The 23283-nt window shown below is 47.8% G+C and overlaps 1 protein-coding gene and 1 non-coding gene across 10 annotated transcripts in view; one reads left to right on the top strand and one right to left on the bottom strand.

The window, feature by feature from the left end:
• Positions 1-16430, top strand: part of ADAMTSL3 (ADAMTS like 3) — a 372820-nt gene extending 356390 nt beyond the window's left edge. For 2 of the 9 annotated variants that reach the window (XM_064569802.1, XM_064569800.1), the window contains 4 exons: positions 2180-2384; positions 7059-7159; positions 12179-12393; positions 14268-16430. In XM_064569802.1, coding sequence (XP_064425872.1) covers positions 2180-2384; positions 7059-7159; positions 12179-12393; positions 14268-14374 — 628 coding nt within the window. In that variant the 3' untranslated portion in view covers positions 14375-16430. Of the gene's footprint in view, positions 1-2179; positions 2385-7058; positions 7160-8758; positions 8826-10071; positions 10477-10499; positions 11401-12178; positions 12411-14267 lie in introns of those variants that run through there. The other 7 variants (XR_010404803.1, XR_010404804.1, XR_010404802.1 and 4 more) reach the window with 7 other exon arrangements.
• Positions 16431-22024: 5594 nt separating this feature from the next.
• LOC123862749 (small nucleolar RNA SNORD49) lies at positions 22025-22091 on the bottom strand. The gene has a single exon (XR_006795419.1). It is a non-coding gene; the product is annotated as a small nucleolar RNA SNORD49 (small nucleolar RNA).
• Between the last annotated feature and the right edge of the window lie 1192 nt (positions 22092-23283).

Here is a 23283-nt window from a genome sequence, read left to right as displayed (position 1 = left end):
CTGAGATGTGTCTTTCTCCCAACTCAGAGCCTTTGCACATGCTGTTCCCTCTGCCTAGAACACAGTTCCCTCTCTTTCCACTTAGTTATTTCTGTTCATTTCTTTTCAGGGGAACTATCCCTAACCTTCCCCTCCAAGCTCAGCCAAGCCCCTGTGCTGTATGTGTTTCATAATTTGTTATCATTCGTGTTCATAGCTCTTACCATGGTCTGTCTCACACTAGACTGTCCAGCCCAGGAGGGTAAATCCACAGCTGTTTGCAGAACACTTTATTCCCAGCACTTAGCACAATCTCTGCCCCCATTATGCACCCTCCACAGATATGTGTGGAGTGAACGAATGAATGATTGAATCACAGAGTCCCTAGCAGGTAACTGACCAAATGGCACCATAATCCCCAGTAAAATAAAATAAAATAAAAATAATAATAACAGTAGCATTTCTGGAGCACGACTGAGATGGATACTTCGTTAGAGAGTTCGCTGCCCTCGCTCAAATGCCCACGCTAATCTGCTGACCTGGGCCTTGGAGAGGAGTGGGAGACAGGGTCACCCTGGCAAACAAAGCAGATACCTGGGAGCATGTTCTCGCAAGGCTGTGGCCGTTGGTGGCTGACATGTCTCTCGGTACCTGTCCTGTGCTTCAGAGGAAGGTCTTGCGCTGAGTCATCTGTCCCTGGAGAAGCAGCAAACTGATGCTACAGTAACTCGGGGGAGCTGGTTATGCCAATTCTTGATTCTTACAAAGTGGAAACAAATGTATCAGCTGCCGTGTTTATTACATATTCTCCAGCTGTGCACCTGCCTAGGATAAGCGGCCATCTACTTTCACACCTACGAGAGGCACCTTGAAGTCTTGTAACCCTAGGGCTCTCGCACTGAGGGTCCTTCATCTCTCTGTGCTGTGGACACCTCTGGTTTCTGGAGAAGCCTGGGGATCCGTTCCCAGGACAAGGGTTTTAAATCTGTAAAATAGAATACATTCAATCACGAAACCAGTAACATTGAAGTACAGCATCATCATGTTGAAAAATGATGATACGGTAATAGATTTGCCTCTCTGTTGATACACTAATATCGAGCAGTACGTTAATTTTGAAGTGGTGATAAATATAAATAACTTTCTGAGATGCCTTCCACAATTGTAAGGTCATGTAAAAATATCTATGGTCTCCATTGGTAACAAAATCACAGACAGGGCTAATACTACTGTGTTTTCTGGCTGACATTTTTATACTAAAGGAACACTACATTTCACTTGTAGCTCAATGACAACAAAGAGGTAATTCTTTTTTTTTTTTTTAAAGATTTTATTTATTTATTTGAAAGAGAGAGAATGAGAGACAGAGAGCATGAGAGGGGGGAGGGTCAGAGGGAGAAGCAGACCCCCTGCTGAGCAGGGAGCCCGATGCGGGACTCGATCCCGGGACTCCAGGATCATGACCTGAGCCGAAGGCAGTCGCTTAACCGACTGAGCCACCCGGGCGCCCCAACGAAGAGGTAATTCTTTGCCCGTCCAGGTCCGCCGTCTCTTGGAGCTCCCTAGAGCTCAGGTTAGGAGCCCCTGCCCGGTAGGATCCCAGCAGAGCTTGAACATCCTCCGTGATAGAGCACTCGGTATCCCAAAGGTATCCAGCTCCAAGCGTTCTCTGTCATAAAAGTGGGAACTTAGGGTCAAATAAACCCGGTATCCAACCCCAGCTCTGTTGGCTTGTGGTTATGTGACCGTAACCGACTTATTTACCCCTTTGGACATTGGTTTCTTCCCTACAAAGAACGGGAATAACATGTAAACGTCTCCCAGAGCAAATAGCACATAGGTGCTTTAAAAATATTTTCTTCCCTTTGGTTTCAGTGAGCTGCAATCCACCTTTTTGAGATTTCCGCCCAATTTTCCCCTAGCTGTGCTCTCTGGGGCCCCGCCAGTGCCAGCTCTCATATCCTTGCAGACGGCCCGGCCCCACCCCTGTGTTCCTTGTCTCTCCCTGGTAATTCTGTCGCTCCCCTGAACAAAAAGGAAATCTGAGCAGAGAGCCAGGGGTTATCGGCGCTGCGGTTCATTCCCCTCGAGACATGTGACGGCCCCCAGACGCTCACAATGTTAGCATCGACGTTCAAGACACTCCCTGCAGGGGCTGACATTCCAGTCCTCACTGAGCTGCTGTAGTTTTTATTCCCAGGTGGTTCACAAGCGCGTGGTCCGAGTGCTCTGTGTCTTGCGGCGAAGGGTTCCACAGTCGGCAAGTGACCTGCGGACGCGCCACAGCCGGTGGCACTAGGCAGGTGATGTCTCCGAGAGCGTGTGCTCCCCGAGAGCGGCCTCCGGGAAGAAGGCCGTGTTCCGGTCATCCTTGCGGCCAGTGGGTCGTTGAGCCAGGGGGCCAGGTACGGCGGACAGATCTAGTGCTTTGACAGTAATGTAATCATATATGTATATATTTTTTTAATTTGGGGGGAAACATCTGATTGATCTCTGAAGCGGATGGATGTGTCTGACCTCAAGGATTAGATCTGGAAATCACGGTGTCTCTGTCTTCCAGTATAAAGGTGAACCAAAGTTGGCTTCTTTGAATAGAGTAGCTCGGTGACAGAAGTTCCAAGATTGGCTGGTCTGGGGCAGAAGGAGTAAGAGCAGGCTTCGAGAAGGGAGCAGAGGATCATTAGTAATATGGGCACAGAAGTCTCATAGCCCATATCCCAAACGCCACCTTGAACAACATTATAAGTAAAAAATATTTGGGAAAAAAAAGTCTAAAGAAATGTCTAGGAACCTAGTTAGTCTACTAGGGCTGCCCTGTAACAAAATACCACAGACTGGGCGCCGCGGAGAGCAAAAGTTTATTTTCTCACAGTTCTGGAGGCTGGAAGTCCAAGGTCAAGGTTCTGTCAGGGTTGGTTTTGTAAGACCTCACTTTCCCTCTTAAAGACAGCTGTCTTCTCACTGGGTCCTCACATGGACTCTTCTCTGTGCAGAGACTGAGAGAGAGACTTCTGTCTCTTCCTCTTCTTGTAAGGACACTATTCCTAGCAGCTTAAGGCCCCACCTTTATGACAGCATTTCACTGTTAACACCTCCTTATAGAACCTGTCCCCAAATACAGTCACAATGGGGGTTAGGGCTACCAATACAAATTTTGAGGGGACACAGTTTGGTCCATAACATTCCGCCCTCTGCCCCCTCCCCTAAATTCATGTCCTTCTTGTATACAAAGTACATTCATCCCATCCCAATATCCTTAGAAGTCTTGACCCATTCTGTCCTCAATTCAAATCCAAAGTCTCACCAAATGTCATCTAAATTAGGAATGGGTAAGAAGTGAGCCGTCCTGACGCAGAATTCCTCTCTCCCTGTGAACCTGTGAAGGCAGACAAGTTACATACTTCCAAAATACAGTGATGCGACAAGCAGAGGACAGATGTTCCCTTTCCAAACCAGAGAAATCAGAAGAGGAAACGGGCGGTGGGTCCCAGTCAAGTCCAAAATTTAGCAGGACTAATTCCATTAGATCCTAACACTTGGAGAATAATCCTCTTTGGCTTGACGCTCTGCCCTCCAGACCCACCAGGGCAGCGGCATTGCCCCATGGCCCTAGACAGCAGCCTTTCCCACGTGGCTCTTTGGAGGGGCCCTGCTCCTGAAGCACTAGGCAGGGGCAGCGGGGCCCGCGGAAATCGAGGGAACAGCCTCCCCCTCCCCCGGGGCCTGTCCTGGGAGAGGCATCCCTGGTGAGCTCTGAATCTGGGGTCATTCTTCTCTCTTCCTGAAGGATAAAGCATGTTTGCAGCTGAATGGCTTTATCCCATCCTGTAGAATCCACAGTTTCTAAAGCCTTCCTTAACTAGGTCCCTTCAGTGTCTCTCCTGGTACAATCCTATCTCTATTCCTGGCTTCCGCTGGGATGGCTGATTAACTCCATGGGGAATCTCCTTATGGAGTGATTGTCCAGCCACACCATTCGTGTTCCTTCCAGAACATACTTTCTCATTCTTTGAAATATGGATGGACTGAGAATTTTCCGAATCCTCCAGTTACAATTCCTTTTTGTTTAATGATTCCTTCAGTTTATCTGTCCACTCACATTCTGCTGTAAGCACTAAGGGGAAGCCAGGTGGCACCCTGAACACTTTGCTTAGAAATCTCCCCGGTGAAATATCCAGTTTCATCACTTGCAAGTTCTATCATCCACAAAACACTAGAACACAGTTCGGCCAACTTTTTGCCATTTTATTTTATTTTTTTTAAGATTTATTTATTTATTAGAGAGAGAGAAAGAGTGTGAGTGGGGAAAGGGGGGAGAGGGAGAGAGAGAATCTCAAGCAGACTCCCCAGTGAGCACAGAGCCCAACTCGGGGCTCGATCTCATGACCCTGAGATCATGATCTGAGCTGAAACCAAGAGTTGGAAGCTCAACCAACTGAGCCACCCAAGTGCCCCAAGTTTTTGCCATTTGAGAAGGACGATCACCTTTCCTTCAGTTCCCAGTAAGCATGTTCCTTACTTCTACCTGAAACCTCATCAGAGTCCTCTTAAATGTTTGCATTTCTAACAACGTGCCCTTCAAGGTAGTCTAGCTTTTTCTGGCATGTACCTCAAAACTCTTCCAACCTTTACCCATCACCCAGTTCCAGAGCCACTAACACAGTTTTAGATATTTGTTCTAAGATTAGGACCAAAATCTATATATCTGTATTAGCCAGGGTCCTCCAGGGAAACAGAACCAATAGGGTGTTGGGGTGTGTGTGTGTCTGTGTGTGTGCATGAGTTAATGAGTTAATGCAGTTATGGAGCTTGACAACTCCCAAGAGCCGCAGGGTGAGTCAGGAAGCTGGAAGATCCAGGACGGCTGAGTGTGTCATTCCAGCCCAGAAGCCAACAGGCTACAGACCCAGGAAGAGCCAGTGTTTCAGTTCAAGTCCAAAAGCAGGAAAAAGCCAATATCCCAGTTCAAAGACAGTCAGTCAGGAGGAATTCCCTTTTACTTGGGGAGGAATTCCCTCTTCCTTTTCTGGGGCCTATTCAGCCCATCAACTGATTGGGTGAGGCCCACCCACATTAGAGAGAACAATCTGCTTTCCCTCGAGTACTGATTTAAATGTTAATCTCCTCCAGAAACATCCTCCCAGAAGCACTTGGAATACTGCTTGGCCAAATATCTGGGCACACCATGGCCTAGCCAAGCTGACACATAAAATTAACCAAAACAGAACCCGTAAAGAGAAATAGAACACACTGTTGAAACATGTAAAGAAAAAGTAGGACAAATAAAGGTATTCTCCGTACTGTAAAGATGTCTGCTCCCTTAAATGAACTGAAACACATAATAGAATTCCAACAAAGACTACAGTAGAATTCTTTTTTTGGAACTTAAGGTAATTCTGACATTCATGTGCGAGAACAAATGAGCACAGGAAATTTTTAGGAAAGACAACTTTTAGAGGGGTGGACAGACCTTCTTTAGCTGGTGTTATCTGATGTAAGTAAATAATGTAGTGTTGATGCAGGAGTAACCCTGAGTCATGCAGTGAAATGAGAGGACAGACCCGTGTTAAGTGGGTTTAAAGTTCAATGGTAATTAACCAAAACAGAAGAATGGTTTAAAAAAATAGTGTTAAACTACAATAGGTTTTTTTTTTTTAATTTTTTTTTAACATTTTTTTTTTTAAGATTTTTTAAATTTATTTATTAGAGAGAGTGAGAGAGAGAGCGCAAGAGGGGGTAGGGTTAGAGGGAGAAGCAGACTCCCCGCCGAGCAGGGAGCCCGATGTGGGACTTGATCCCGGGACTCTGGGATCATGACCTGAGCCGAAGGCAGTCGCTTAACCAACTGAGCCACCCAGGCGCCCTACAATAGGTTTTTTAAAGAAATTAGAGAAGATCTAAATGAATGGAAAGACATCCCATATTTATGGATCAGATCGCTTAATGTTAAGCTGACCGTGCTTTCCTAATTGATCTACAGATTCAACACAATCCCCGTAAAAATCCCAGCTGGATTCTCTGCAGAAATTGACAAGCTGATCCTAAAATTCAAATGGAAATATAAAGGACCCAGAATAACCAAATCAATCTTGAAAAAAGAACAAGGTTGGAGGGCTCCAGCTTGTTGGTTTCCAAACTTACTACAGAGCTGTAGTAATCAAGGCAGTGTGGTGCTGACAGGGGATAGACATATAGGTTGCTGGAATAGAATTTAAGGTCGAGAGAGAAATTTCTAGATCTGTGTCAGTTGGTTTCATACGAGGGTGACAAGACCATTCATTGGAGAAAGAATAATCTCTTTGACAAATGGTGCCGGAAAACTGGATATCCACACACACAGAAAAATGAAGTTGTACCCTAGCTTATGCCATATGCAAAAAATTAACTCAAAGTGGATCAAAGACCTAAATTTAAGAGCTAAAACTATAAAGCTCTTGGAAGAAATGTAGACATAAATCGTCATGCCTTGGATTAGGAAGTGGTTTTTTAGATATGACACCAAAAACACAAGCTACAACAACAAAAACAGTTACATTGGGCAGTGTAAAAATTAAAAGCTTTTGTGCTACAAAGGACGTGACCGGGAAGGTGAATGAAAATAGAACCAGTGTGATGGGAAAGGCCTTTTCAAGCATTAAACAGAGTATAAGGAAAAATTAATATGTATTATGACTACATGAAAATGTAAGAACCCCATGTCAGAAAAAAATTTTTTTCTTTAATTGAACTCACCTTAACTCACTTTTGCTCAGAGCAGGAAAACCCAAAGTTGGCAGTTGCTTATGGTTTTAAGCAATGTCATTTCTGGACCGAAGCCCCGTCAATTACAGACTGACCCCGTCCTTTTCCCTTCTCCCCAGAGATGGTCTAAGTTTCGGGGGGCTGGAGGGGGAGGAGGGGGAAGAAGATACTCAGGTATCTTCCTGGCTCTGAGGGAGGGCTGTCTCGTCCTCAGAGCTGCACTCCCATCCTCCCTGACTTCCCCTGGGGACCACCAGCTCCCCCTCAGTGCATGACCTTGGTACCACGGCAGGCGTGAGCTCACAGGTTGTTTATGCTGCGCTGTGCTTCTGTTCCAGTGTCCAGCACGTTGCCTGGGTCGCACTGGGAGGATGCAGCGGCAGCATGCAGTTTGTCAACATCACAACAGCTCTGACCCCCGCTGTGATGACAGAAGGAGGTACTGACTCGGCCCAGAACCCTCTCTTGCCTCAGTCCGTGGTTGTGACTGCCTGAAAATGGAATGACTTCTCCTGTCCCCTGCCTTTCACAATTGACAGTTCCTATCCAATGATGATTTCTTATAGTACCATCCTCGACAGTATACATTATACTGAAATATTAATTAATATGCACTATTATAATTACAAGTTATTTGGGCGTTAGACATATTTAGAGAGGGACACCCCAAAGAGAAAAAAAGAGTAGCATTGAGGACAGATATTTTTCCCTCTATATACAAAGCTGGTCAAGCCTAATGATATTTAAGTTTACAGATTAAATCTTCCTAATGTTTTCAGTGGATTGCTGTATTCCTCTGTCTAGAAACTTGTTTTTTTTTTTAAGATTTTATTTATTTACTTGAGAGAGAGCATGAGAGAGAGAGCACAGAAGGAGAGGGAGAAGCAGGCTTCCCACCGAGCAGGGAGCCTGCTGCGGGACTTGATCCCAGGACCCTGGGATCATGACCAGAGCTGAAGGCAGACGCTTAACCAACTGAGCCACCCAGGCGCCCCTAGAAACTGTTTTGATGAAGATGTTGGCATAGCAGTGTAGCAGAGAATGAAACAAGCTTTTACCTCGCAAAGGGGCTTAAACTCGAAAAGAGTTTGCTTTTCTCTTGTGTAGGAGTCAAAGCTGGTGCTCGGTTTGGGGTAGAGGGGCGTTGTTCCACGAGGTCACCCTGAGACCCGGGCTCCTTCCACCTGGCGACTCCGCCGTCCCAGAGGAGCGCGCCCCAGCCAGCGGGGTGTGGGGAGAGAGCCAGAAAGCACACTAATGAGGGAATGTGGAATTCTCCCACTCTCTTCCTGTGTGACCTGGGCTACCCAGCCTTCTGATCTGCAAAACGGGGTATTACTGTCCACATAAAATTATGGTTGCGAGGTTTCGAGTAGTTGGCTTAGTGTGAAAGCACCTACCTAAGCAGCCTGGGTCATAGAAGATGCTCGAAATATGGCTCCCTTTCCCTCCTCCCCACCCGGAGTGTTGCCAGAGAAAATGAGATGACCTTGACAGTTGGCTCAGTTTCCATTTTGAGCCTTCAGTAGGGTTTGGCAATGTAGAATCTTCTGTTTCCTATTCCCCACAACACAACTCAAGCCAGAAAACTATTTTCCTCAAGTGGAAAATGGAACTGCTGCCCTCCTTCTCAGTAGACAACCTAGTTTTGTCTTTTGCTGAGAAGATAGAGACCACACACAGACTGATATGGATCACCCCAGATGTTTCACTTTGCATTCTCAAAGATAGACTTCTGACACAAACGCGTACGTGGACTGAGCTTTCTTTTTTAACATACTGATGTACTTTTCTGAAACTTGCTTTTTCTCCTTATCAATACATTATAGACTTTTTCCCCATCTTAGTACCTAAGTTTCACTTTGCTCTTTTTCATTGTTGTATTTAACATTATTACCTCATTCCATTGCTGATGGACATTTAACTTTTTCATGAACATTATATGGGTTTTCAGTCTTTAAAAATTGTGCCCATCTGCAGGGTGAAAAATTACATCCTATTGTAATTTGTACTTTTCTGATTACTTTTTTTTTTTTAGAGAGAGTGAGCGAGAGGGACAGCACATGCACATGCTCGCAAGCAGAGGGGAGAGGCAGAGACAGAGGGTGAGAGAGAATATTAAGCGGATCCCCCCTCAGCGTGGAGCCCAACACAGGGTTCAGTCTCACGGCCCTGAGATCATGACCTGAGCCCAAATCAAGAGTCAGACGCTCAACCGACTGAGCCACCCAGGTGCCCCTTTGATAACTTTTTATATACCTTTTGGCTCCTTGTAATATTTTCTCAAACCCATCTACTTTTTTTCCATCTCTACCAGAATTACCTGTAGCCAAACCATCCCAGCCTGAGCGGTCCTTTCCAAAATCAAATCTGATCATACCACCACCACCACTTTAGAGACCTCACTTGCTCTTTGGAAGAAGGGTGACCAAAGTCTGTAATGTGACCTAGAAAATGCCACACGGTAAACACTTCCCTCCCTTTATTTATTTATTTTTTAAAGAATTTATTTATTTATTTTTAGAGAAGAGAGATTAGAGAGAGAGGGAAACCATGGGGGAGAGGCAGGAGAGAGAGAGAGAATCTCAAACAGACTCCCTGTTGAGTGAGGAGTCAGACACGGGGCTCGATCCCACGACCCCAAGACCACCACCTGAGCTGAAATCAAGATTCACACACTCAACCGACTGAGCCACCCAGGCACCCCCTTCCCTCCCTTCACAGCCGCATCCCAAACCTCACACCCGCTCACTCTTGGTGCTCCAGCCATGGTGTCCTTCCTTCAGGACCCACACTGGACGTGCCACATGCTTTCTAACCACTGGCAGCGAAAACAAGAAGCAGAAATATAGTGGAGAGGATAGAAGCATGGAAGGATCTATCAGGAGGCTCAATACATGGCCAAATGGGGCTTTAGAGACAGAGATGTGGGGGTTCCTGGGTGGCTCAGTCGGTTAAGCGTCTGCCTTCGGCTTAGGTCATGATCCCAGGATCCTGGGATCGAGCCCCGCATCGGGCTCCCTGCTCCACGGAGAGCCTGCTTCTCCCTCTCCCTCTGCGCCTCCCCCTGCTTGTGTTCGAGCTCTCGCTCAAATAAATAAATAAAATCTTTAAAAAAAAAAAAAAAAGAAAAAGATGAACTGAAAACGTCAAAAATGTTTAAAAGAAATAGAAGAAGAAAGATTCCCTGGGAGGGGCCTGGGGGGCATGGAAGTGTGACAGAGACGGTGCGAATTAGCTGGGGAGCGAGGCACACGTACAACTCGGGGCCCCAAGGCAGCGCTTCCAGACACAGGGAGTTTGCTTCCAAAGCGGTGATTCCTCGGAATTATCTGGGACGTTTCTTTACAGTAAGGATTCTCGGTCCTTGCCTGGGACTGCATGAATGGGAATCTTTGGGAGTGGAGCCTGGCCATCTGCATCTCTTTAAAGCTGCCGGGCCCTTGGGATGACCATCAGGCTCGGAATCTGTCCGCTGGAGTCCGTGGTTGCATCTGGCTGATGGGGAAAAGGGTGGTCTGAGGTAGGAGAGGAGTTCGACTGAACAGCGATGAGACATTGGGGAGACTGGGAGAACAGGGGGACTTTGTGCCTTTTGGTGCCGTGTCCGCTTTCATGTTTTAGACAGGAGAGCATGTGAGCCGTGCATGCACACATGTGCACAGTGCTGGCGCCCAGACTGTGTCCCCCTAGCTGGGGCATCCCCATCCCCAGGCCTGTCCCTGGCCAGGAGGACGTGGGATGCTCTATGCTGGACCGACCGACCTTTCTTTCACCAGGTCCTCGATGACCAGCCTCTGGATCTGCAGCTGCAGCATTGATCTCTAGCCCCCTGTGTCCTCTCCTCTTTCATAAGCTCTGGGGCTCCTTCTGACTTCCCACTGGCCCTGCCTTCCATCAGAACAGAAGGTAGCCGTGTTAGTTAGGGTCCTTTGGGCTGGAAACAACAGAGTTGACTCGGAATGACATGCATAAAAGGTGGGCGATTTCTTATTAAGACGGGACCACCCAACACTCGTGCACAACAGTTTGGTATCCTTTTAAAATACATTTTTTGTGTGTTCTGTGAATATTCAATTTTTTCAGTAGAAAAAGCTCATCTCTGCATGGGGGGGATGGCTGAGGAGTAGTGGGTCTGTGCTCGGTTGTCCAAAGCAACTACACTTTTGGCCGCTAGGATTCATACCCACTGGGGAAAACGAAAGCCCTGTAATTAATAAGCTACCCTCCTCTTCTTCGTAAAATCCTATAGTTTGGTGTGACCCTGTTGTTCAAATAAACCTTTTGATGGCGTCTCCCCCTACTGGCTACTCGGAGTACTGCTTCCAACTGTTCAATAACTTCTCCCTGGAGCAGCTCAGGTTATGACGTTTTCGCCATCTTACTATATTTCCAGTGGCATTCCTACACTCCTTATAGATCATGTGCGCTGGTAAGGAGCCTCTTACAGGAACACAAAAATGCCCCCAAGAATCCAAAGGGAGAATGCCATCAGACCGCAGGAAGGACTGTGACCAAGAAATGAGAAGTCATTGGGGTTTTTTTTCGCCCCCCTCTGGTCTCTGCAGCTCTCTGCGTTTTGCTGCCTTCTTTGTTATTTTCCTGAATTTTTTTTTTTTCTAGTTCTCTGGCCCGTGTGGCAGAATATGGCCAGCACTGCTCCAGCCTCCATGCTTACAGGTCTTGTTCCAGCAACTTCCAAATTCCTGAAAGAAAAACAGTTATTGAACCAGCTTGGTGAAGCTAGGGCTGTCTTTCAGTCGCCTGTGGGGTGGGAGACAGTCCCGGGTAGTACAGAGAAATCTCCCAGGACCCCTGCCACAGGGAACAAGGGCATTTTCCCCAAAGTGGGTCCACCAAGCTGGCTCTCTCTTCTAGGCTAAGTATCTTCCAAAGTCAGAGGGCGCAAAGTCGGAACTCTGTTCTGTTTGAAAGGGTGAGGAACCAGAGATAGATCCCTGCCCCCAAACAGTCTTTATTGACTCTACTGTGAGTCATGGTGTGGCCTAACTCTGTTAGAGTGCCGTCCCTTCGCAGACGAGCTCGCTCGCACACACGTTTACTCTCACACCCGAATCTGCCCCAGGTGCTTCGATAAACACAACCGAACGTTTGTTAGCAAATCTGAAGCGGCTGATGGTGAGCCATTCCTCTCTTCCTTGCCTAAACTGACCTGCTCCGGCTTATCAGGACAGTGCATCCTTTGGGGTGCGTGTCTTGACTCGGTGTGGAAAGCGAGTGGAAACGTGTGGTTTGCTTGCCTGTCCTTGTCACGACTGCGTCACCAACCACGCGCCATGCAAATCATACACCTGACGAATAGGGTCCTAACCTGGAAACCTTTAGTGTACTGAAAACAGAGTTCGCTGGAAGGCTCATCCCAGCAAGAAGTGACACCCTGCTTCTCCGTTTTCCAGTTTGTTTTTTTCCCTTGTTTTTCCCTTTTTTTCTCTTTCAGACCCACCTTGAGGAGGAACTGCTTGTCGGGGGCTTGTGACTCGTGTTGGAGCGTAGGCCCCTGGAGGCCCTGCACGGCGGCCTGCGGCCGGGGCTTCCAGTCTCGGAAAGTCGACTGTGTCCGCACGAGGAGCTGCAGACCTGTGGCGGAGAGACACTGCGTGCAGAAAAAGAAACCAGCTTCCTGGCGGCACTGCCTTGGGCCTCTCTGTGACAGTACGTAGCCCTCTCAGGTATCCCCACCGGCGGCAGCCCTGCCCCAGCCAGGCCCCGGGGGCGCTCACCTGGCTGACCGGCCATTCGGGACGCAGGGGACATCCTGGGACGTTAGGAGATGAGCAGCTTTGCCGTGGGTGGGCCTCGGCGTTCTCAGGAGAACCAGCTGGGTGTCGGCGGCACTGGCCATGACGGACTCCCCTTCTGCCCAGAGGGAGGTCTCGTCCGCTACCATAGGGATTCTTTTCCTTTTTTCCTGTTACTGTTTTTTAAAATTTATTATGATGTCCAATTAGCCAGCATATAGTCCATCATTAGTTTTTGATGTAGTGTTCAGCGATTCACGAGTTGTGTAAGACACCCCGGGCTCATCACCACACGTGCCCCCCTTAATAAAAATTTGACATAGGTGTTTATATTAGTATTATAATATGATATTATATATATTAATTGTAATATTATATATGTTCATATACACATATATTTTATATTATTATGTATATTATAATCGTTATCTTATTTTTACAAAACTTCATCATAAATATATTTTGCTAGGGAGCAGGTCCCTCGCTTTTATCAGTTTTCCAAGGGCTCCTCGCCCCCGCTGTTCTCAGCACTGAGAGGAGGAGTGTGGGCCAGAAGGGCCGGGAGGCCCCGGAGAGCAGGGTGAGGCCACTTGGCCTGGCTGAGAAGTGAGCCCCGTGTGCTTCTGGCTCTCGTGCAGGGCCGTGCCTCCAACCCAAGCCTAGTGGGGTTGCTTGTCAATGTTTTTTTATTTGAGTCCGGCTGACGCATGACGTTGCAACAGTTTCAGGTGTAAGACGTGGTGATTGGACAACTCTCTCTGTGATGCTGGGCTGCCCACAAGTACAGCTGCGACCTGTCCCCACCCGCCCCCACCCGTCCCCAACCGTCCCCACAAGTCCCCACCCGTCCCCACCCATCCCCACCCATCCCCACCTGTCCCCAACCATCCCCACAAGTCCCCAACCATCCCCGCAAGTCCCCAACCATCCCCACAAGTCCCCATCTGTCCCCACAAGTCCCCACCCGTCCCCATCCGTCCCCACCCATCTCCACCTGTCCCCACCCATCTCCACCCATCCCCATCCATCCCCACAAGTCCCCACCCGTCCCAAGTCCCCACCTGTCCCCAACCGTCCCCAACCGTCCCCACCCGTCCTCATCCATCCCCAACAGTCCCCACCTGTCCCCATCCATCCCCACCCGCCCCCACCCGTCCACACCCATCCCCACAAGTCCCCACCCATCCCCACCCATCCCCACCCATCCCCATAAGTCCCCAACCATCCCCACAAGTCCCCACCCATCCCAAGTCCCCACCCGTCCCCAACCGTCCCCAACCGTCCTCACCCGTCCTCATCCATCCCCAACAGTCCCCCCCCCCCGTCCCCATCCATCTCCACCCACCCCCACCCATCCACACCCATCCCCACAAGTCCCCACCCATCCCCACCTGTCCCCAACTGTCCCCACAAGTCCCCACCCATCTCCACCCATCCACACCCATCCCCACAAGTCCCCACCCATCCCCACCTGTCCCCAACCGTCCCCACAAGTCCCCACCCATCTCCACCCATCCCCACCCATCCCCAACCATCCCCACCCATCCCCACCTGTCCCCACCTGTCCCCATCCATCCCCACCCGTCCCCACCCGGAGCTGTCACAGTGCCCCCCCGACTATATTCCCTGGGCCGCAAATCCAAGCCCGGTTTCTGCAGCTCACTCTGGGATCGCAGTGTAGGCTTGTCTTAAACTCACAGGTTTTTGTTTTTTTTTTTTTAACTCCGTCTCTAATGAGCTGTGTGTTCGATGGATGTCTGTTTTGTTTTTTTCTTTTCTTTTTTGCAGGAGACTGCTCGGACACAGCTCACTACTGTATGTTTGTAAAGCATCTCAGTTTGTGTTCGCTAGATCTCTACAGACAGAGGTGCTGCCAGTCTTGCCAAGAAGGGTAAACCTGTGGCCGGGGGTCGTAATGCTGCTGTGAAGACAGAACCAAAGCGTCAAAGCTCTCTTCCCCCACGTAGCTGGTTCAGGAACACGTGATTTCTTTCAGAACTCTAGACTCCGCGTTCAGGGGTTGGGGCAGACTCACCACTGGTGGGACGTCGTCCTGTTGCTTTCCCTGTGGCCGGTTTTCAATCCCAGCTCTTTGAGGTGACCTCTTCCGGGACCCTCAGAAATACCTTGGCAGGCATGCCCTTGCCCTTGGCACCCTCCCCATGTCCTTCCGATCAGGAAACCGCCCGGATCCCCAGTGTGTTGTCACAGGCCTGCTTGTCCTGTGACCTGTAGACCCGCGGAGGGTAGGACGTCCTGAAGACATGAGGGACGCGCAGCCGCCGATGGCTTCCTCTTCTCTCGAGTTTTGGGGTTTCAACAGGTTTGTGAGGCAGCTACACTTCAGAAGCTCTGGCCAGTAGTAGTTAAGATGGTGTGAAGGGCGTGCATTTTTATGGGTCCTTAAGTCTGGTCTGTGGAGAAGAGGCCGTCGTTCTGGACGGGCTCACGGCACTGACCGATCCGAGGACCCTGGGGGCGAGGAGGGCGGTGGTGGCATCTTGTCCTTGCTCTTACAGAACCCGGGGACAAAAAGCACAAACTAAATGTTGCTGCCATTTTCACAACCATGGGGATCTATCTGTGACCAAATGAGGCACCTCGGAAATCAAAGGAGAGGGAAAGTTCACCTTTTCTACTGATTTTGAAGTGTATTCAAAGCTTTCTTTTAAGAGCTGTGAATGAAATTTTCCTAAGCACTATTCTCTTGCACACACGCAGAAAACCGAAGCCTTGTTAGACCTAATTTATGCATGAAATAGTACTCCTGAGGATTTTTTGTTTCAGGATTTGTATTTCTTAAAATCCTGAAGATTACGAGAAAGTTCTAAATAGGAAACCTGGTGGTCGAAAAGAATTGTTTACCGTGAGTAATTGTTTTAATTCCGACCGATTTGTCAGTAAATCCAAAGTGAATGTGGGTTAGGCTAGAAGTTACAGGAGGGCTAGGGGTCAGAGTTGGGATTTGGTGAGTACGTTTAGGGCTCGTTTCAGTTTTAGGATCGGGTGAGGTGAGAGTAGAAGGTATGTTGGGTTAAGGCGAGAGTTGGTGTTGGCGGTTAGCGAGAAGGCCAAGTTGGGTTGCGTTGGGTCGCGTTCAGAGCGGGGTGAGTGCTGGTGTTGGTAGTGTGTCCGGGTGGAGGGTAAATTGGGAGTAAATTGTTTCTGCTGACGGAGTCTGGGGCTTGTGTGAAATGGTGATGTTCTGACGCCGATTCGGTTCTGGAGCACGTCCCCTAACATCCCACCGGTTATGGCTTTCGATGGCACACGACCCGAGGGTGCGGCCGGCCTTCCTCCGTCAGCATTCTAGCTGCCTGCGCACATGCTGCCGACAGCCCGGTGGCCACGGCGGCACCTGAAGCAGGTGGTGCTGGACCGAGTCCCTGATCACGAAGAGGCGAACAGCGCGTCTGGGCTTTGGATTGGTCTGTGGGCAAGCTTGCTGTGAGTCTCTCTGCCATATGTTCTGAGCACCAGCTGTCATGTTCTAACTTCAGCCTCACTGACACTTTCAATGAGCACTACTGTACGCGGAGGGTTCGGCGGCCGGGACGGAGGGGGACGGGAAGGGCACACACAGCCCGTGGGGTGCTGATCATCAGTCACACCTGATTGTGGAGGGTTTTTGAAATTAAAAGAAAGATCATTTGTAAAATATTCTCTGTATATATTTATTATATGACTTAAAGGTGCAATATTTTATTTTGTACAGTATGTAATAAAGACATGGGACATATATTTTTTTCTTATCAACCGAATTTCCTATTAAATCGCTTCACCTTTGTGTTTAAAGGTAAAGTCGCCATCTTTCATTTGCTATTGTACTTTCGTCTTGGTATCGTTCAAGTGACACTCCTGTGTACTGTATTTTACTACTGTTTCTATAAGAGTTAATGTTTCTCTCATGACCCTTAAGCAATTCAGAAATAAATTTACTTTGATTATTTAGCGGCATCCTCATGAACGTGGATGTTATTTGTGTGGTTTCTGGAAGCCTTGGCCGTTGTCACCTTGGCTGCCTCCTTGGGAGTCCAGGAGCAGCCCTAATGGGCTCGCTGGCTGTCCTATGACGTGTGGGAGACAAGATTCAGGGCGGATCACACAGAGATTCCCTCTGACTCCCTTATCCCAATCATCTACATCCTGGGAACTGTAGTTAATGTCAAGGACAGAGGGGCTGGAAAGAAGTCCCAGATGGACAGCCTGAGACAGGTGTAGAAGTAGGTCATGGTAGGAGAGCAGGAGGTACTAATTGGGGCCATTATGAGGAGTTTAGGGACTGACTTGAGATGTCTGCGCCTGAAGATGTTTTGGCAGCAGTTGGTGAGTAGGCCCTTCCTCTGTTCCAGCCATGTGGATAGTGCTTCAAGATTGACAGCGAGTCTTTACAGACAACGTTCACGTTTTTGAACTTGAGAGTCCCCTCCATTTGTCTTGGGCCTTGGAGTTTCTAAGGTCGTTTGTTGAAGAAAAATCAATCATTGTACAGTTACCTGTGAGACTCTGTTAACCTCATGAGGGTGAGCCACAGGGGAGATAAGCAATCGAACACCTCAGATGTCTGAAAGTGTAGTTTTAGCTTCCCTTCCTCCCTCCCTTCCTTCTTCTTTTCTTCCTTCCCTCCTTCCCTTCCTCTCTCCCTCCTCTCTTCACTCCTTCCCTTCCTCTCTCCCTTCTCTCTTCACTCCTTCCCTCCCTCCCTCCCTTCCTTCCTTCTTTCCTTCCTTCCCTCCTTCCTTCCTCCCTTCCTTTTCTTTTTCCTCTTTCTCTCTCTCTTTCCCTTCCCTCCCTCCTTCCTCTTTTCTCTTTTCTTCCCTTTTGTTCTCTCTCTCCTCTCTCTCTTTTTCTCTCTCTCCCTCCCTCTCTCAAACTAAGGCCTACATGGGTTACAAGGAGTGGAGAGCATTACCGAGAGAGAGGAAATATGAGAGATGTCATTTCCAACTTGGAGAAATTTCCCTAGGAACTCCCCACTATTTTCTTGGCAGTCTGAAATACTTTGTGATCTTCAGTAACTATGCAAGAATAATGAAAAATCCAGATTCTCCTCTCTAGGCACTCATGTAAGGCTTGGGTCCTCTCAGGTACAGTGTGATGGGGTAAATACCCAAATACTCTATTTCTTACATATCAACTAGGAAAAAGGTGAAAAAGTCATTCTAGGAAAATATAAAGAGAGATTATCCCCAGGCTTTTCTTCGTAATAAACAAAGGATAGGAGAAGTTTGCAACAAGCCCTAATTCCCAAGTGCAAAGAGAAAAGGTTTCATCAAGGCAGGGATTCCAGCACGGCTCCTCAATTCAGGGTGGTTCCCCTTGTCAAGCTTTGGGCGACATTCCACAGCTCTTTACTGAACCTGGAGCTCTGCCAAGGCGGGAGCATCATCCAGTCCCTGGCATCTAACATATTGTCAGTTGTGCAGAATGACCTCAAAAATTATAAGTGAATTTATCAATAGATGGTGGATGGATGGCTAGATTTGAAAAGACAAACCTAATGAGCCAGGCAGAACAAGTCAAACTGTTTTTTTAAGCTTCTTATACTGAGATGACTAAGACATATGGAAGAGTTACAAAAGCACCGCAGGGAATTCTGGTATACCCTTCACCTGACTTAACCTTAATGTGTTACATAGCCAAATACAGTGATTAAAACTCCGAAATTGCTACTGGCACAAGAATAGACACATAGATTAATGAAACAGAATAGAAAACCCAGAAATGGACCCACAACTCTATGGCCAACTCATCTTTGACAAAGTGGGAAAGAATGTCCAATGGAAAAAAGAGTCTCTTCAATAAATGGTGTTGGGAAAACTGGACAGCCACATGCAGAAGAATGAAACTGGACCACTCTCTTACACCAGACACAAAAATAAATTCAAATGGATTAAAGACCTAAATAAGACAACTAAAACTATTAAAATCCTAGAAGAGAACATAGGCAGTAACTTCTTTGTTGTTGGTCATAGCAACTTCTTTCTAGATCTGTCTCCTGAGGTAAGGGAAACAAAAGCAAAAATAAATTAATGGGACTTCATCAAAATAAAAAGTTTTTGCACAGCGAAGGAAATAACAAAACTAAAAGGCAACCTATGGAATAGGAGAAGATATTTGCCTATGACATATCTGATAAAGGGTTAGTATCCAAGATATATAAAGAACTTACAAAAACTCAACACCCCAAAAATGAATAATGTAATTTACAAAATGGTCAGAAAAAATGAACAGACATTTCTCCAAAGAAGACATCCAGATGGCCAACAGACACATGAAAATATGCTCAACATCACTCATCATCAGGGAAACGCAAATCAAAACTACAGTGAGATATCACACTTCACACTGGTCAGAATGGCTAAAATCAGCAACACGAGAAACAAATGTTGGCAAAGATGTGGAGAAAGGGGAACCCTCTTGCACTGTTGGTGGGAATGCAACTGGGGCAGCCACCGTGGAAAATAGTACAAAGGTTCCTCAGAAAGGAACTATCCTATTAAAATTAGAACTATCCTATGATCCAGCAAATGTACTACTGGGTATTTACCCAAAGAATACAGAAATACTGATTCAAAGGGGGTACATGCACCCCAATGTTTATAGCATCATTATCTACAATAGCCAAATTATGGAAACAGCCCAAGTGTCCATGGACTGATGAATGGATAAAGAAGGTGTATCATATATATATAATGGAATATTATTCAGCCATAAAGAAAGAATGAAATCCTGTCACTTGCAATAACATGGATAGAGCTAGAGAGTATTATGCTAAGTGAAATGCCAATCAGAGAAAGACAAATACCATATGATCTCACTCATATGTGAAATTTAAGAAACAAAACAAATGAGCAAAGGACAAAAAAAGAGGGAGAGAGGGAGGCAAGCCCAGAAACAGACTCTTAACTCTAGAGAACACACCGGCTGGTGACCAGAGGGGAGGTGGGTGGGGGAGGGGGGAAAGAGGTGATGGGGATGAAGGAGGGCACTTGTTCTGATGAGCACCGGGTGATGTATGGAAGTGTTGAATCACCATATTGTACACCTGAAACTAATATTACACTGTATGTGAACTGGAATTTAAATAAAAACTTAAAAAAAAAAAAGAAATCGACATTGGTATAACCCTATTAACTGCACTTTATTGGGATTTCACCATTTTCCCACCATTGTCCTTTGTTCTGTCCTGGGTTCTGATCCAGGATCCCACAATGCCATGCCTCTTTAAGGCTCCAAACTGTGATGCTTCAGTTTTCTTGTCTTTCATGACTGTGGCAATTTTGACGACGACACTGGCCAGGGATTTTTTTGAGTGTCCCTCTATTTGAGATGATCTGATATTTTCTCACGTTTAGAGTAAGGTTATGCATTGTTGCCCTTCTGACTGTGCAGTACCAGGGGGAACATGGTGTCAGTATGTCCTCTTAATGGTGATGTTTACCTTGATCCTTGGTTAAGGTGGTTTCTGCCAGGTTTCTTCTCTATTAAGTTACTATTTTCCTCTTAGTAATTAAATATATATGTATTTTGGAGGCAATACTTAGAGACTGTGCAAATACTCTGTTTCTCCTTAAAATTTTGCCCCCTAGTTTTATAGCATCCTCCGGGTTGTGCCTACAATAATGATGTTCCAGTGGTGAGTTTCTGTTTTCTTCATTCCTTTTACTTTTGGTAATTGGAATCCTGTAAGGAAGAGTTGTGTCTTCTCTCCCATTTATTTATTTATATCAGTATGGACTCCAGGTTATATATATACATATAGATATAGATATATAGATATGTATACACATATACTTTGAGTTAAAATCCAAATATATATATATACACTTTGTTTGAGTTAAAATCCAAACTGTCATTATTTTGTTGCTCAGATCATTCCAGCTTTGCCCATTGGGAGGTTCTTTGATTGATTGCATGTATACTAACCCATGCATGCACATGCATGCACGCACACACACACATCTATTTATTTCTGCATCTGTGAATTCATCCTGAAACCTCACGTCAATCCACACTGTAGGGTCATTACTATAGTCAATACCTTTTTCTTATTTGTAGCTTATTTCTGTGACAGTGAGAAGCCTGGCTCTCATGATCTACAGTACATTTTCTCGGTTTCCCATAACCCTGTGACAGAAAAACAATTTAGCAGCTGGATAACAGTGTTTGTGTAAGATGCTTTTAATCTATAGCTTTAGAGAGTTCAGTCAGAACACTCTTTCCCAAAATTACTTAGGTCATCCCTCTCCTCCCACCCTCCTCTGTGTGGTTACGCTTACACTCACCCATCACGGTCTGCCTTCCTTCCCAGGTTCTCCCCGCATCCTGGGGGATGGTGTCTGTAATGTTATGGGCAGTAAAACTGACTCTGTGGTTTCCAGTTCTAAGAGTTATGACGAGTCCAGAGAGTTGCTTACCAACACAGTTTCCTACACAACACTTCCATCACCCCCTAAAATTCCCTCGTCCTGCTTCTCTGTGGCCTTGTGAGATGTATGTGTATGTTTACCCTTACAAACTGTCAAGCGATTTTCCAAACTGCCTGGATTGTCAGGTCTGTGTGTGTGTGTTATCTTTTGTAGCCATTCTGATAGGCATGTTGTGATGTCTCATTGTAGTTTTTATTTGAATTTCCCTAATGACTAATGATATTACTTTTTGCGTGCTTATTTGCCATCTCTTGTGGGTTGAATTATGTCCCCCCTTCAAAAAGCTTCTAACTCCCAGAATATGACCTTATTTGGAAATAGGGCCTTTGCAGATAATCCAGTTAGGATGGGATCCCTAGGGTAGCTGACATTAGGGAAAGTCCCAGGTCTGTGAACTCCAGGATGGCTGGCATGCATATAAAAGGGAGATTTGGACACAGATGCTTGTACACAGGGGGCATCCCATGTGAAGGCAAAGGCAGAAATGTATGAGCCGGGCAACAGGAGATTGCTGGCAAAACTCCAGAAGCTGGAAGAGAGGAAGAGAGCAGGTTCTCCCTCCCAGCCCTCAGAAGGAGCCGACTTTGCCGACACCTTGATCTCAGACTTCCAGCCTCCAGAGCCGTGAGAGCGTACTGTCTGTTGTCTAAGCCCCCCAGCCTGGGGTACTTTGTCATTGGAACCTTAGCAAACTGATACACCATCTATAGATATATTCTTTGGTGAAGTACCTGGTTAGATTTTTACCCACTTTTTTCCTGTTCTTGAGTTTTAAATATTCTTTAAATATTCCAGATACACATCCTTTGAAGTCTATTTTGTAGATGAAGAAACGGGTTCTGAGAGGGAAAATAATCTGTGCAAGGTCACATATGCTTGTCTTAGAAGATGTCGTCCCCACTGCTCTTCTACACTCAGCATCTTTTCTTCCCTCCCTCTCCCTTCCCTCCTTCCTTTTCTTCCTTCCCTCCCTCCTTCCTTCCTTTTCTTCCTTCCTTCCATCCTTCCTTCCTTCCTTCCCTCCCTCCTTCCTTCCTTTTCTCCCTCCTTCCTTCCTTCTTTTCTCCTTCCTTCCTTCCTTCTCTCCTTCCTTCTGTCCTTCCTTCCTTTTGCCATCAGCCAGGTTCATCGTCAGTTATCACTGCTGAGGGCACTTCCTATCCGTGATTTAATCATGGACTCAGCATCTTTAAATGCTTGCTGGGAGTAAGCCTCCGCCAGCCCCCTGTCCTTGTGAACTGTGATAGTTCCGTAAAGGCTGCAATAAAGGAGCATCGCTAGGGATGTTGGAAGTGGTGGCGACTGGCCTGCCCCCACCCCGAGAGAGCAGCTATCAAACTGCGTGCTGTGTTCCTGGGTAGCTTGGGGAGGGGGGACACAGGGTGAAAATCTGCACATCCCCATAAAACAGCCTTGAGTGGGGAGGGAAAACAGCTGCAGCCTTAAGAGAAGGAAAGATTCCTCATGTTCTGTTGGCCACGGTGACGCTTTCAGAAGCGTATTATCTATCAGCCCTCTTTATAAACAGCCTTCTTGAGGTTTGCTAATTTAGGATTACAAGGTTCGCCTCCCCCTCCCGGAGGGCTGGGCAGGCGGCTCCTCTAGCCTTTGTATTAGGAGCCTCCCTTCAGGCAGCGCCTTAGGTAGTGGTTTCATACAAAATAGAGTCTGTAAATCTGATGAACGAAGCTGGGGCACGGGGTTCCCAACCTCTGACGGGTGAACGCGCCCCTCCTCTCTTCCTGCCCTCCAGTTTTTGTTAACCGTCTTCTTAGAACGGTTTTAGGTTCACATCGAAATGGACTTGCAGGTACGGAGCTGCCCTGTGCCCTCTGCCTCCCCACACGCGCAGGCCCCCAACCGGGCGCAGCCCCCCCAACCATGCGCAGCTCCCCCAACCGGACGCAGCGCCCCCCACCATGTGCAGCCCCCCCAACCGGGCGCAGCGCCCCCCACCATGCAGCCCCCCAACCATGCGCAGCCCCCCCAACCGGGCGCAGCGCCCCAATCATGCGCAGCCCCCCCAACCGGGCGCAGCCCCCCAACCATGCGCAGCCCCCCCCAACCGGGCGCAGCGCCCCCACCATGCGCAGCCCCCCCAACCGGGCGCAGCGCCCCCACCATGCGCAGCCCCCCCCAACCGGGCGCAGCGCCCCCACCATGCGCAGCCCCCCCAACCGGGCGCAGCGCCCCCACCATGCAGCCCCCCAACCGGGCGCAGCCCCCCAACCATGCGCAGCCCCCCCAACCGGGCGCAGCGCCCCCCACCATGCGCAGCCCCCCCAACCGGGCGCAGCCCCCCAACCATGCGCAGCCCCCCCCAACCGGGCGCAGCCCCCCAACCATGCGCAGCCCCCCCAACCGGGCGCAGC

The sequence above is a fragment of the Mirounga angustirostris genome, unplaced genomic scaffold (genome assembly GCF_029215605.1).
Source record: "Mirounga angustirostris isolate CCGP_5_RB_7025 unplaced genomic scaffold, mMirAng1.0.hap1 SCAF_9, whole genome shotgun sequence".
NCBI lineage: Eukaryota > Metazoa > Chordata > Mammalia > Carnivora > Phocidae > Mirounga > Mirounga angustirostris.
Note: the sequence above shows the minus strand (reverse complement) of the source record. Positions and strands in the feature narration are given on the sequence as shown.